Here is a 15,253-nt window from a genome sequence, read left to right on the forward strand (position 1 = left end):
CCTACACCACAGTTCATGGCAATGCCAGATCCTTAACCCACTGAGCGAGGCCAGGGTCGAACCCACGTCTTCGTGGATCCTAGTCAGATTTGTTAAGTGCTGAGCCAAGAAGGGAACTCCTCTAACAATCAAAATTCAGAGACAAATTTTAAGAAACAAGTTAAATTTTTAAATGAAAGGAAAAAAACTGCCCCCAATACTAATATTTACCTGCAAGGATTAGTAGTAAAAACTGAATATGGTACTCTTTGTCTGAATTCATTAGTGATGCTTTCAGCAAATGGGGGCCTATAAAAACAATTTTTGTGATACAGTATATATTTTTAGAGTTTACAAAGTTTTCTTTCCTGTTGCAAATATCTGAATAAAACTTACCTTGGTAAGATGGAACCAAATCCAGGATCCTCTGGACCAGGTACAAACACAAAACGACTACTGTAGCAAAATTCAACATAATTCATTCTAAAATATTATTGCATCACTTTCCAGGGGTCTAAAACCAAGTTATTGCCTTTAATTAAACAGTGAATTTTTAAAAATTAAATTTCATGCATTTTAATAAATGAACTACTAAAAGTCACCAGACCAATACCGTCCAATAGATCTTTTTTACAATGATAAAAATGTTCTATAGCTGTACTGTACAGTTACTGAGTGCTGGAACTGTGGCTAATGTGACTGAATTTTAAATTTTATTTAACTTTAAAGAGACACATGTGGCCAGAGACTATCATATTGAAGTATACACTTTAGACCTCTAGAGTAATGTCACCAAGAAATCTGGAATATGGTTGAAATTATCACTGTTCCCTTTTAATACTCTTCATTATAAATCTTACTAGAGCGTAACATACTTTATTGTGATAGAAGAATAATTTTTATCTCTTAGCTGTACTAATTTTCTCAACCTTTTCTTCCATTCACTTCTTAATAATCACTAATAAAACCCAAGATTCATCTTTTGTGTTTTTTAAACAAAACCTTAAATTAAAAATACCACAATAGAAATCATTACCTTTGGTGAATATTTGGGTATTCACATATTATATCCGCCAAAGTTTTTAGGGAATCTAAAATTTTAAAGGGACATTAATTTGCATATAATGTACATAAATCAAATTTTATTTGATTAGATACAACTCTACATCTTTTGAATGAAATTATAATATTATAGATTATTTATCAATGTAGCTTATATAAATGTAGAAACACATTAAATAGGCCTTCAATACCTTTCAAGGCTTGAACTTGATTTTTTCCATATGGTGTAGATGAAAAATTACCACACAGAATAAAGCAGGTTGGAGGTGCTGGTGAATAACCTAAAAATAAAAGAATAAATGAACATCACTTTTGTAGTCTAGAAATCTTTTAACCATGAGATTTTTTACAATAAAACTTAATATTTTAGGAGTTGCCGTCGTGGCTCAGTGGAAACTAGTCTGACTAGCATCCGTGGGGAAACAGGTTTGATCCCTGGCCTCCCTCAGTGGGTTGAGGATCCAGCATTGCTATGAGCTGTGGTGTAGGTTGCAGACGCAGCTCGGATCCTACATTTACTATGATTGTGATGTAGGCCAGCAGCTACAGCTCCAATTCGATCCCTAGCCTGGGAACCTCCATATGCCATGGGTGCGACCCTAAAAAGATTTTAAAAATCCACAAACTTACTATTTTAAAAACAATACCTTATTATTATTATTATTTTGGTCTTTTTTGGGCAACACCTGTAGCATATGAAGGTTCCCAGGCTAGGAGCCAAACTGGAGCTGTAGCCGCTGGCCTACACCATATCCACAGCAATGCAGGATCTGAGCAGAGTCTGCGAACTACACCACAGCTCATGGCAACACCGGCTTCTTAACTCACTGAGTAAGGCCGGGGATTGAAATTGCGTCATGGATACTAGTCACATTTGTTTCTGCTGAACCATGAAGGGAACTCCCAATAATACTTTACTTTTATAAAAATAACAGTAATATTAGTGTCTTTATTGAGCACTCATTTTGTGCCAGGCCCTTCAATGGCTTGATTAATCCTCACAACATCCCTAGAAACTGAGAGGGAGAGATTAAGCCACTTGACCAAGCTATTAGGCTACAGCTTAGGCCCAGTTCTGTCAGACTCCAAAGCCTAAGCTATTATCCACTCTCTTTTTTTTTTTTTTTTTTTTTTTTTGGTCTTTTTGCCATTTTCTTGGGCCGCTCCTGTGGCATATGGAGGTTCCCAGGCTAGGGGTCTAATCAGAGCTGTAGCCACCGGCCTATGCCACAGCCACAGACAGGATCTGCGCCACATCTGTGACTTCCACCACAGCTCAGGGCAACGCCAGATCCTTAACCCACTGAGCAAGGCCAGGGATTGAACCGGCAACCTCATGGTTCCTAGTCAGATTCGTTAACCATTGAGCCACGACGGGAATTCCTCTGTCATCCACTCTTATACTGTTCTTGGGACTAATCCTTTCTTTTCTTTTTTTTTAAGGTTGCACCTGTGGCATGTGGAGGTTCCTGGGTCAGGAGTCAAATTGGAGCTGCAGCTGTGGCCTACACCACAGCCACAGCAATACCAGATCCAAGCCACATCTGCAATCTACGCCACACCAGATCCTTAACCCACTGAGTGAGGTCAGGGATCAAACTCACATCCTTACAGGGACAACATCAGGTCCTTAACCCACTGAGCCACAACAGGAATCCAGGACTAATTCTTATTTATAATGAATACATACACACATAAAGACACATACATAGCTATTTTTCAAATGTAAAAATATAATTCTTTAAGATGAATTCATTTAAAATATTTACTGCTGAATTAATGTTTTTTTAAAAAACAGACTACTGGGAGCTCCCGTCGTAGCTCAGCAGAAACGAATCTGATTAGCATCCATGAGGACGTAGGTTAGATCCCTGGCCTTGCTCAGTGGGTTAAGGATCCAGCATTGCCATGAACTGTGGTGTAGGTTGCAGACACAACTTGGATCTGGTCTTGCTGTGGCTGTGGCTGTGTGTAGGCTAGCAGCTACAGCTCCGATTAGAACCCTACCCTGGGAACCTCCATATGCCACAGGTGCAGCCCTAAAATGACATAAATAAATAAATAAGGGAGTTCCTGTCATGGCGCAGTGGTTAACAAATCCGACTAGGAACCATGACGTTGTGGGTTCAATCCCTGGCCTTGCTCAGTGGGTTAAGGATCCGGTGTTGCCCTGAGCTGTGGTGTAGGTCGCAGACTCGGCTCAGATCCCAAGTTGCTGTGACTCTGGCGTAGGCCGGTGGCTATAGCTCAGATCAGATCCCTGGCCTGGGAACCTCCATATGCATGGGAGTGGCCCTAGAAAAGGCAAAAAGACAAAAAAAAATAAAAATAAAAAAAAATAAATAAGTAAATAGACTAGTCAAAAAGACATTTTTTAAAAAAGAATTTAGTTTTAAGACATGAAGTCTCATAAGAGTTCAAAGAGAATAGAAAAAAATGACACCTACCAGAAAACATTGTATGAAGTTTTTCTAATACTTCTACTTGGTCCAACCAAACGTCCGATATAAACACAAACATGGCATCTTTATTTTCATCCTCTAGTTGTTTTAGTTTTGCAGAAGTCTTCACAGATGTATTAGAAGGCCCTCCAAAAAAATTAATATTTCCATAGTATGCCCTAGGTAATTACAACACAATAATTATCTTCTATCCTATATTCTGTAGGAGATATTTTTCTGATAATTCTACAAATTTAGCTTCTTTCTATCTAATGAGGTTATTTTCCAATCAGTGAAAACTGTACCAAGAAACTGTATTATTTGTAGCACTTAAAAAAGAAGTTTATCATTTAAATTAACTGAAATGAGAAATGAAGCAATACTGAAGCAGTAAATAAAGTGTTTAAGATAAGCAAACTATATCTATACCTTTTAAAACTTACCTAAAGCAAATATTAGAATAAATTCTATTTCTATTTAGTTGAAAGTAGGAAAAATAGGTAATTAATTGGAATTGAATAACTAGTAAAAGCCTCAAAAAAAAAAAAAAAAAAAGTGCTAGCCATTTGGCCAAGCAATTCTACTTTGAGAAATCTGTTCTAAGAAATTAAGACTATAAGACTAATCTACATCCCAGAATTGTGAAAATCTGGAAGGAACCCTAACGCTTCCCAAGAAAGGTATCAGGAGGAAATTGGGGTAATATTTTGTACACACAGCCTCTATTGCTCTGGCCACCCACCCTTCCTCGGCGGCCATCCTACAGTTCCCTGTAGTATGTGCTCAAAATATATTTGCTGAATGTCACAAATCACGTAATAAAAATATTTCATGGTAAAAGAAAATGTTTGACTGCATATTATTAACTGAAGAAGCAGGTTACAAACCACTGTACAGTATGTGCCCATTTTTTGGTGCCCTTAAAAAGGGAATAGATATAGACCTATGTGTTCATGCATAAAAACCTTTCTCTATATATATATGTGTATTTTGTTAGAGTTGATTCTTGTTATTCACTGTAATTATAGTCTATAGTCACTGCAAATACTGCATTAGGGAGTACTGAATCCTTGCTCTTAGGGAGAATGTGTACATATATCAGATAGATTATAGTTTTAAATCCTTAAAAAAAAATAACCTCCATCTTAGTAAATTATATTTTCTCTATTTTACAAAAGACAAAACAAGGTTCAGGTTCAGAAGTAATAAGTCATTTGCCTGAGGCCATGCCCATAACAGGTATCAGTATAAGATTACAATCCTATAGGTATCAGAGGAATGAAATAAGATGATACCCAAACATAAACTATGTCAAAGAAAGAAATATGTAGTGAACTGACTCTTAAGAAATTAAATTCAAAAAAGCCTCACTAACATCTTCCATCCTTGGTTTGTGGAATATAATGTGCAAAGACAGGAGCAAGAGGAAGGCCTGACAGTATCTATTTTCCCATGAAATACTTTAAGGAATTCTGGGAACTCGAACAACACACTGGGCTCAGAAAATACAAGTCACATGCCCTGTACCAGAAAAAGACAGCAACATGGCAATGAAATCTGTATCCTAAAAAAATTCTGTGGTAGACTAGGCAGTGGCGGGACGGTATTAGGTCAGTGTAAATCCTTTTGGGATGGGGCCATGCGGTAGATCTATCTATATTCATTTATCCCTAAAACAGCATTTTATACATAAAAAGAACTCAATGAAACATCTATTTTTGTTTTGTTTTGTTTTGTTTTTTGCTCTTTAGGACTGCACCTTCGGCATATGGAAGCTCCCAGGCTAGGGGTCGAGTCGGCCCCCTAGGCCACAGCCACAGCAATGCCAGCTCCAAGTCGCATCTGCAACCTACACCACAGCTCACGGCAATGCCAGATCCTTAGCCTCCTGAAGGAGGCCGGGGATTGAATCCACAACTTCATGGATACTAGTTGGATTCGTTTCCACTGAGCTACAATGGGAACTCCCAAAATATCTATTGTTGAATCCACTGACTGCCACCAGAATACAGGCCTCTGAATTTTACTTTGGAGGTACTTTAAGAGAAAAGTAATTTATAATCCTAACAGGAATAAAATAATTATTTTACTACAGTGTACTTTATGACACCTCATACCAGTCCACGAGTATACTAAACACACAAAATACAGTTTAATTTAGAGAAGATGGGACGATTTAAAATGCAAGATTGAGACATTACAAAGATGGTCTCTTGGCTAAATTGAAACGAATGGTAATACACGTGACCAGCTTCCTCAATTAAACCTCTCATTTTCGGAGTTCTCGTCGTGGCGCAGTGGTTAACGAATCCGACTAGGAACCATGAGGTTGCGGGTTCGGTCCCTGTCCTTGCTCAGTGGGTTAACGATCCAGCGTTGCCGTGAGCTGTGGTGTAGGTTGCAGATGTGGCTCGGATCCCGCGTTGCTGTGGCTCTGGTGTAGGCCAGTGGCTACGGCTCCGATTGGACCCCTAGCCTGGAAACCTCCATATGCCACGGGAGCGGCCCAAGAAACAGCAAAAAGACAAAAAATAAATAAATAAAATAAAATAAAATATTAAAAAAAAAAAACTCTCATTTTCCAATGTAGTAATTTTGAGACTTGTAGGAAACTAAAACACCAAGACAACAGCAATTATGCTTTAAATATAGTCAAAACAAACAAACAAAAAACCCTACCATGTTATAAACCTAGCCACAAACTAGCACTAAAAAGCATTCACTTAAAGTGAGCTGGCTTGGAGCTCCCACTGTGGCATAGCAGGTTAAGGACCTGGCATTGCCACAACTTGGGTATGAGTTGCAGCTGTGACTCAGATTTGATCCCTGGTCCAGAAACTTCGATATGCTATGGGTGCAGAGTAAAAAAAAAAAAAAAAAAAAGTGACCTAGCTTGATAAGGCTTGTATTCTCTGTGGCATGACCAGCACTTCCCCCTGGATTCCTTCAATAGGAAGAAAGTGCATGGCAAAGGTTGCCTGCTAATGACTCCCAGCCAGCAGACGTGGCCTTGGCACCTGAACTGCTACAAGCACACTGGGACTAAAATCTTAATCGTTATACTTCTTGAAATCACCACCAATCATCATGGAATCTCAAGATCAGAAGGCAACTACTTTAATTCCCCCAGATATCAAGGAAGGGAATTCCAAAGATGAGAACAGAAGCTAGCTGAAGCTGACTATGTGTGAGCGAGGGTGCACACACATACCTTGCCCAAAGTGGGCAATTACTCCAGTATAGTTGTTCGAGGGGAGAATTCAGATGTGAGGTATTACCAGCTCTGACTGTTCAAGAAAACACAGAAATCTAGACTTTTATGAGAAATATCCTAATTTTTAACTATTAGAAACTAATTCAAAATGTGTTCTAACAGCTCACAGGGGAAAAGAAAAAGGTCTGTAGACTACCTTCAATGCACAGGCCACCAGCTACAACTTCTACACCAAACTTGGCCTCTGCTCAAATACCTTGAATGTGACAGGGAACTCATTCCTCTCAAAGAAGGCCCTTTTGGAACAGCTCTAATATTATAATGATTTCACTTACATTAAAAGAGGTATATAATCTGCCTCTTATAACTCTCACTCAGTAAAATATAAAAATGACAACTTCATATTAACATGGGAATTATAATCTTCGAAGTGTTTTCCTATATCTTATCTCAGCTGAACTTCTCATCAACCCTATAGATTAATAAGACCAATAGATTGGAAACCTTTCCCAGTTAAAGCCAAAGTACAGAGATTCTACTGCAGGAAATCTGGAGTCAACCTGCTAGTTTTCAGTTACATATAAAGCTCAGTCTTTTCTCATTTTCCATTGCTTTTCCCCTTCTGACACAAAGCCTGAGGCTTTGTAATAACTGAGATTATGATATACTATCATACACTCATTATTGCCAGTACTACAAAATTTCTAGAGTTCAGGTCAAACATTTTTATACCTAGTAGTACTTGAGGGTTCAGTAGGTGGAAATCCAAAGGCATTGACGTGAAATATCTGATCCTCAAACCAACCTGAAAAAAGATAAGTAACAAATCACTTTCATTTATCTAATTCTCCTCATTGGAAAGGACAAAACTAAGGAACACAAAGCAGTAATGCTAGGCCATCATCCCATCCCCTGTCAGCAAACTACAGAATTTGCCAATCCTATTGCGCTACATAACAACTTCAGATTCAAAGACAGTGTCAGTTCTATTAAAAAAAAAAAATGTTTTTCATGAAATAGTAATAGGTTAAGAAGTAAAACTCTTCCCTTTTTTATTTCACAAGACACACTAAGAGTACAGAGAGACAAAGTACACAGATTAGGAAATTTTCACTGTATGACCCTATGTAAAATCTTTCTTCCCCAACTTCAGTGAGATATAATTCATGTATCATACAAGCCTTTAAAAGTGTATATTTCAGTGGTTCTCACAAATTGTACAACCATTACCACTAATTTCAGAATATTTTTATTACCCCGAAAAGAAACCCCGTCTGAGAGTTAATTAATATTGTCAAGTAAGCTCTCATAATCAGTGTTTGCCCAAATTACATCATATTAACATACTTCAACCAATGTAGAAAGGATTTTACTATAGAATGAGGAGGACAAGGAAAAAAGTATCCTGACTTACCCTCTGCTAAGACAAAACATGACTCTGTGTATAAACCACTATGGAACTGGTACACAACAATTAAGGAAAATAATCTCATTTCTACACCTGAGGTGGTGAGAAAGTCAATACACATTTTGGGCTCAGTAGAACTTCCAAATAATAAACTCGAAGACTGCATATCTAAAACTGTGAATAGATCATAGCTTGAAGAATTTTAGGTTTAAATGTCCCCATGACTGATTCTAAGATGCAGCCTGGTACTGAGAGTATAGATCATTCTTAGTGTGTTATAAACTTTCTCAGTGATTTCTCTGGATTCTCCAAATAAGGGGAAATTAAAGGGTTGGGGTTTTTTTTTTTGCTATCTGTTTAGAATTATATCTCTCAATTCCTACACCACCATATCAAAGTTCCACTGAGAATCCAAATAGGTAAATTTGACAATGATGCATAATCAATTTCGCCAACATAGATTTTAAAAAGTAAAAGTGAAGGATATGGCTTTACTAAGATCCAGTGGTACTGTTCCTGTAGGATCTTCCAGGAAAAATTTTCCCTAAAGAAAAGTAAAAGAAATATGTCCACATTTATGTAAAAATGAATACTATGACAAAATAGTTAAAACACTGATAATTTTGACAACAGAAATATAATAAGAGAGTATAGTGGATTTTTTAAAAAACCAGTAATTCCTATATTACACAGCCATAAAGAAGAATGAAATAATGCCACATGCAGTAACATGAGTGGACTTAGAAATTCTCACACTAAGTGAACTGAAGTCAGACAGAGAAAGACAGATACCACATGATATCACTTATATGTACATTCTAATTTTTTAAATGATATGAAAGAAAAGAACTTATTTACAAAATAGAAACGGACTCAAAGCTTTCAACATCAAACTTATGGTTACCAAAGGGGAAATGTAGGGGAAGGGAAAAATGAGGAGGTTGGGATTAACATACACATACTACTATATATAAAATAGATGACTAACAAGGACTGACTGTCTAGCACAGGGAGCTCTACTCAATATTCTGTAATAGTCTATATGGGGAAAGAATCTGAAAAAGAATGGATACATGTATATGTGTATATATAACTGATTCACTTTGCTGTACACCTGAAACTAACACAGCACTATAAGTCAACTATACACCAATTAAATTAAAAAAATCAAAAACAAAACAGTAATTCTAGTCGAGGCTTTTCCATTTACTAGTCTGGTGATCACAAAGTCATCACTTAATTGAGATTCAGACTCCTCACAGGTACCTGAACAATGACCACTGCCCATCAAGAGATGGCAGGAGAGACGCTTGCTGCCATAAGAAGGGCCTCACCAGGTGCCTTCACCTAAGAGAGCCAACAGCATCTCCCAGGGACCAGGATGTGGTCTGCAGCTGTTTGTTCAGTACAGTCAGTTCAACCAGAGGTCAGTGGGGGACTAATTTCAGGTGATGCAAACTGGTGGCTTGTACAAGACACTCCTTCCTGATGTCTACTCAGGAAACCGAACACAAATTAAAAGGTTACTTGGTGACTGGAGTAGGTGCTTTCAGTGAAGAATACATTCCTGTGCCCTCCGTAGAAATGCTATATGTAACTGACATTTCATCAGTCTGAAGGCAGAAAATAAAATTTGGATGTTTATCAGGTTCACATACCTCTTTTAACTGGGTTATCATTCCAAGAACAATCACATCTCCAATTTTGCTGGTACTGCCCAGTAGAGTTTCTACTGTTTTAAGCTAAAAATAAAATGAAATAAATTCTTAAAAACTGAAAATATATTCTATTAAGAAACTAATCTTTTTATAAATAAGTAAATTTTGAGTATACCTTTCAAAATTTACACCTGTTTTACAGTAGAAAATCAAACAAAACTTAGAAAATGTAATTTTATCCTACAAAAAGTTAAAATACCAACTGATAATGCTTGGTAAAATTATGCCTCAAGAAATACCATATAGGAGTTTCCATTGTGGCTCAGTGGAAAGGAATCTGACTTGTATCCATGAGGACGCAGATTTGATCCCTGGCCTTGCTCAATGGGTTAAGGATCCAGCGTTGCCATGAGCTATGGTGCAGATCACAGACAAGGCTCAGATCTGGTGTTTGTGGCTATGGTATATGCCAGCAGCTGCAGCTCTGATTCAGCCCCTAACCTGGGAACCTCCATGTGCCTTGGATGCAGCCATAAAAAGCAAAAAAACAGGAGTTCCAGTCGTGGCGCAGTGGTTAACGAATCCGACTAGGAACCATGAGGTTTCAGGTTTGGTCCCTGCCCTTGCTCAGTGGGTTAACGATCCGGCGTTGCCATGAGATGTGGTGTAGGTTGCAGACGCGGCTCGATCCCGCGTTGCTGTGTCTCTGGCATCAGCTGCTGACTACAGCTCCGATTCAGCCCCTAGCCCGGGAACCTCCATATGCCGTGGGAACGGCCCAAAGAAATAGCAAAAAAAAAAAGACAAAAGAAAAAAAAAAAAAAAGCAAAAAAACAAAAACAAAAAACACACCGTATAAACATAGGCCCTTACCAATGACTGATGTTTCATACCATATTATTTTGAATAATGATAAGTTTATTTATCTTTAAAATATAAAAAAAGAATATAGGAGTTCCCATCGTGGCTTAGCAGTAATGAACCCAACTAGCATCCATGAAGACTCGGGTTTAATCCCTGGCCTTGCTCAGTGGGATAAGGATCTGGTGTAGGTCACAGATGAGGCTTGGATCCTATATTGCTGTGGCTGAGGTATAGGCTGGCAGCTACAGCTCCAATTCGACCCCTAGCCTGAGAACTTCCATATGCCCCAAGTGTGGCCCTAAAAACCAAAAAAAAAAAAAAAAACCCCAAAAACCAATTAAACAGCCTAGAAAGGTAACAACAACAATAAATAATTAAGCTAAACCTTAAAGTTACTGTGGCAAAAAGGAGAAGTGAAATAATAATTCTAGGCTGGGGATATCTGAGTTGCCATAGGAAACCTAATACAAATAAGAAAACACATAGACCATCTTTGGTAAAGAAATATAAATAACATCAATTTCCAAACTTAATACAGTTTTTTCTCCAACAAAAGTTAAAAGCAGAGGAGTCCCTGCTGCAGCACAGTGCATTAAGGATCCAGAGTTGCCACACAGCTGTGGCATATGTCAAAGGTCAAAGCTGCAGCTCAGATTCAACCTCTGGCCCAGAAACTTCCATATGCCAGGGGTGTGGCTAAAGGAAAAAAAAGTTAAAAGCAGAAATAATCAAATCTATAAACATTTTCTCCTTATGGTTCTGCCATCAAACATTAATTTAAGCATGAAATTATTATTGTTTTAGTATCTACCAGACTTTTTATTGTGAATTCTGATCTGACATGGTTGAGAAGTGAATGAACTGATGCTCTTCAGAAGCTATTTGGAACCTCACAGAAATGGTGGGGCTAGCCAGAAGGAGCTAAAGGTTATCCCCCGGCAGGGGGCTATGTGCTGGGGGGAACAAAGCCACAGATGGACTGACGGTGACTAGGTGACGGTGCCTAGGTGTGCTGTAGGAACAAAACTGACAGTGCTGTTTGCTTTCTGAAGTAGAGCAGTGGAAGGAGCATACATAGCAGAAAACATGCTCCCTCTCCCCAGACGAGCCTGTGGCCTGTCTGTGAGCTCTCATGCATTCCACACATATTTCGTGTGTACTTTCAGTAAAATTTTCATTCCAGCTGATATACCATATCTTAGCTGAACAAGTGTGTGGTGGTCACTAGAGGGCTGGGCAGGGCACGGACCAGGATTTTAGAGTGTGAGTGAGGGCAGGAAGAGTAATGTTGAGGGTTGGTCAGAAAGCCTGTGTATTATCCAGCAAATAGACCAGGAGGACTAGGGAGCTGTCTTGGTGGCCAGAGACTTTCTGGTGCTACCAGAGTCTCAGAACCTGCCTCAAAGAAGGCGGTAGTTGCTTCTACCAGAGATTTGCAGGACCCAGGAGAAAAGGCATGGACTTTACCAGCAGTGGGCATGCATAGGTCAGTTAGCTAGTTAAACAGTTATGAGTGGTTCATTTTCATTTAAAATTCAACAAATTAGGATTAAGCAATAAATATTAACTTGTATACTTACACCCCCTAAATAATTAGGATAATGACCTAACCTGAAATTTGCTTCCACTTTCATCAGGGTGAGAACCTATCACTGGAGGAGTAAATAATTCATGTCTGTGGGTCCTCTAGAAAAAAAGAAAGATACACATGAATTACTGAGACAAATATTTAAAACTAAGATTCATTTAAAAAGTACCCTGACAAAGCACTGTCCTTAAAGTAATGTTACTATTACCAACTCTCAATAAATTTGAAAACCCACATAATTTAAATGTATAAATACATAGATATATAACTTTAAAAATAAAAACAATTATTTTAAGACTTAAAAAAAAGGTCTATTGTGTACCTAGCAGTAATATGCTCTGGGCTGAGGCTATGATGGCAACAAATCAAGCTATCATTGGAGTTCCCGTCGTGGCTCAGTGGTTAACGAATCCGACTAGGAACCATGAGGTTGCGGGTTGGATCCCTGGCCTTGCTCAGTGGGTTAAGGATCTGGCATTGCCGTGAGCTGTGGTGTAGGCTGCAGATGTGGCTCAGATCCCCCATTGTTGTGGCTCTGGTGTAGGCCGGCGACTATGGCTCTGATAGACCCCTAGCCTGGGAACCTCCATATGCTGTGGGAGCGGCCTTAGAAAAGGCAAAAAGAGAAAAAAAAAAAAAAATCAAGTTTTCATCCTCAGAGCACAGGGGTCAGTGAGAGAGGCGAGTCAACAGGTCACAATACCACAAAGGACCCTGAGCAGAAGGGACCATTTAAGGAGATCCTAAAAACAGACTTTGCTGGTAAGAGACAAATGGAGGCTGAGAAGAATTCCCATTGTGGCTCAGTGGGTTACCAAATGCAACTAAGATCCATGAGGGTGCGGGTTTGATCCCTGGCCTCACTCAGTGGGTTAAGGATTCCCCCGTTGGGATGAGCTATAGGTCCAATCCGACCCCTAGCCTGGGAAGCTCCATATGCCACACCTGAGGCCCTAAAACACACACACACACACACACACATACACAAAAGGAAGCTGAGAGGCTGAGACAAGACATTTCAGGAAGAGGAAGGAATATGTGACAAGAAAGAGTTATAAAAGTAAAGGAGTATTTAGGAAGTGATATGAGGTTTAGTACAGTTGTACCATGAGGTACACAGGGCAGAACATCAGACCATGCAAGTCATTGGCTAGAGCCTCTAAGTAGGAAACCATCCCTCTCTGACTGTGGTCCACCCAGTTTAGGTAGTACAAGTGCCTCTCCCCTTCCACAGAGAGACCACCAGGGCCTAGCCAATCAAAGTTCTCCATTCCCTTGGCCAGTGGTTGGCTCAGAGTTGAGCAAGTGCCTGATGCTGGGCCAGTACGAGATAGCTGCTGTAACTACTGGACAAGAAGAACTCTTCTTCTAACAGTTACTAAGGCTACTTGTGGCCATTTTTGTCACTTCATAGAGAGAACTTTCTTGAAAGTAAAGTAAATTTTTTTCAATTGCTGTGAGATGGAAAGAGGTAGACACCTCATGACACTGTGTGAGCACCTGGATCCAGCCATGTGTGACACAGATGGACCTCTAGACTTCTCCACAAGTCAAGAAGTTCCTTTTACTCTTTCAGCCAGTTTGAGTTTTTGTAAAACTCAAAAGAGCCCCAACAATATAGGCTTTATTTGCGAAGCCCAGAAGTTTATCTTCTAGACAATGAAAAATAATGAATTTAAAACAGGATAATGATAAAATCAGATTTGCTTTCAGGAAGATAACTGCAATAAAAATATGAATGGACTAAAATTCAACCCTTCTAATGAGGCTTGGAGGGTTAAATGACAAACCCAACATAATGTCATAGGCTTTAACATAATTTTATTTTGTTTTATTTTTTTGGTCATTTGTCTATTTAGGGCTGTACTTGCGGTATATGGAGGTTCCCAGGCTAGGGGTCTAATCGGAGCTGTAGATGCCGGCCTACACCACAGCCAAAGCAACACAGGACCCAAGCTGCATCTGTGACCTATACCTTAACCCACTGAGCAAGGCCAGGGATTGAACCCTCATCCTCATGGATACAAGTTGGGATTGTTAGCCACGACGGGAATTCCTAACATAATTTTAAAAAAGAAAGGAAAAAGACATGTGGTGTGTTTACTGAGCATCTTCTCTGTGGAAATCACTGCACTGAATGTGGCAGAGGAAATAAACAAGAGGAGGGCAGTCTGACAACAGGGATGAGCACCCTGAATGCCAAGCAGGGCAAACGCTGTAAGGGACATAGGCACACACTGAGTAGTCCCTGGGTTGAAAGCAGGAAGAGATCTAGTCTAAATGGAGATAAGGAAGGGCTCTGGAAAACAAGAGGAATCTGAGAAGGCCTTCCAGAATTAGGAGGGTTTTCACAGTTGGGGATAAGAGGGAAGAGCAGTCCAAAAGGTGAAGAGAATAAACAAAGTTACAGAAGATGTGGAAGAAACAGAAACAATAACTCCATGTCTCAGTTTTGGCTTAGAGACTAGATCAAAAATGTGTGACAGAAGATCTCAGATATTAAGAACAGTTTATGTAATCCAATAGGCACTAAACATCTTTGAAAAACCTCTGAGCAAAATCAGGACATGATCAGAGCTAAACTTCGGGAAGATTAATCTGGCAACATTATGGAGGCAATGGAGGCAGGAGAGAATAGCCCTCTTCAGTGCTCCTTTTCTCCAACCTTCAGTCTTATTCCTAATGACCATCCTCTCCTAGAAACCTTGTGCCTCCACCATGTAACACCTCCCTGGCCTAGCCCCCAAGCCCTGTCCTCTGCCCTTTTCTATCATCTCTCAGGGTCTCACTTCTTCTTCTTTTTTTTTTTTGTTATCTTTTGTCTTTTTAGGGCCATACCCAGAACATATGGAGGTTCCCAGGCTAGGGGGTCTAATCAGAGCTACAGCTGCCAGCTTACGCCACAGATCACAGCAACGCTGGATCCTAACCCACTGAGCGAGGCCAGGGATCAAACCCGCAACCTCATGGTTCCTAGTTGGGTTCGTTTCCACTGCACCACGACGGGAACTCCAGGGTCTCACTTCTGCAGTCCCATCT

The 15,253-nt window shown here is 39.5% G+C and overlaps 1 protein-coding gene across 3 annotated transcripts in view; it reads right to left on the reverse strand.

Moving 5' to 3' along the window:
• Positions 1-15,253, reverse strand: part of POLE2 (DNA polymerase epsilon 2, accessory subunit) — a 34,273-nt gene that overhangs the window by 7,493 nt on the left and 11,527 nt on the right. For 2 of the 3 annotated variants that reach the window (XM_003480468.5, XM_021101373.2), the window contains exons 6-15: positions 12,238-12,312; positions 9,763-9,846; positions 8,592-8,648; positions 8,111-8,159; positions 7,429-7,501; positions 3,489-3,661; positions 1,233-1,322; positions 1,016-1,070; positions 376-435; positions 211-288 (exon numbers count right to left, since the gene is read on the reverse strand). In XM_003480468.5, coding sequence (XP_003480516.1) covers positions 211-288; positions 376-435; positions 1,016-1,070; positions 1,233-1,322; positions 3,489-3,661; positions 7,429-7,501; positions 8,111-8,159; positions 8,592-8,648; positions 9,763-9,846; positions 12,238-12,312 — 794 coding nt within the window. The remainder of the gene's footprint in view (positions 1-210; positions 289-375; positions 436-1,015; positions 1,071-1,232; positions 1,323-3,488; positions 3,662-7,428; positions 7,502-8,110; positions 8,160-8,591; positions 8,649-9,762; positions 9,847-12,237; positions 12,313-15,253) is intronic. The other variant, XM_084980610.1, reaches the window with a different exon arrangement.

This window comes from Sus scrofa, chromosome 1 (assembly GCF_054392235.1).
Source record: "Sus scrofa isolate SSC_HxYL_T2T_F1_AM1 chromosome 1, Sscrofa_HxYL_maternal_Yorkshire_Landrace_v2.0, whole genome shotgun sequence".
In the NCBI taxonomy this organism is placed as follows: domain Eukaryota; kingdom Metazoa; phylum Chordata; class Mammalia; order Artiodactyla; family Suidae; genus Sus; species Sus scrofa.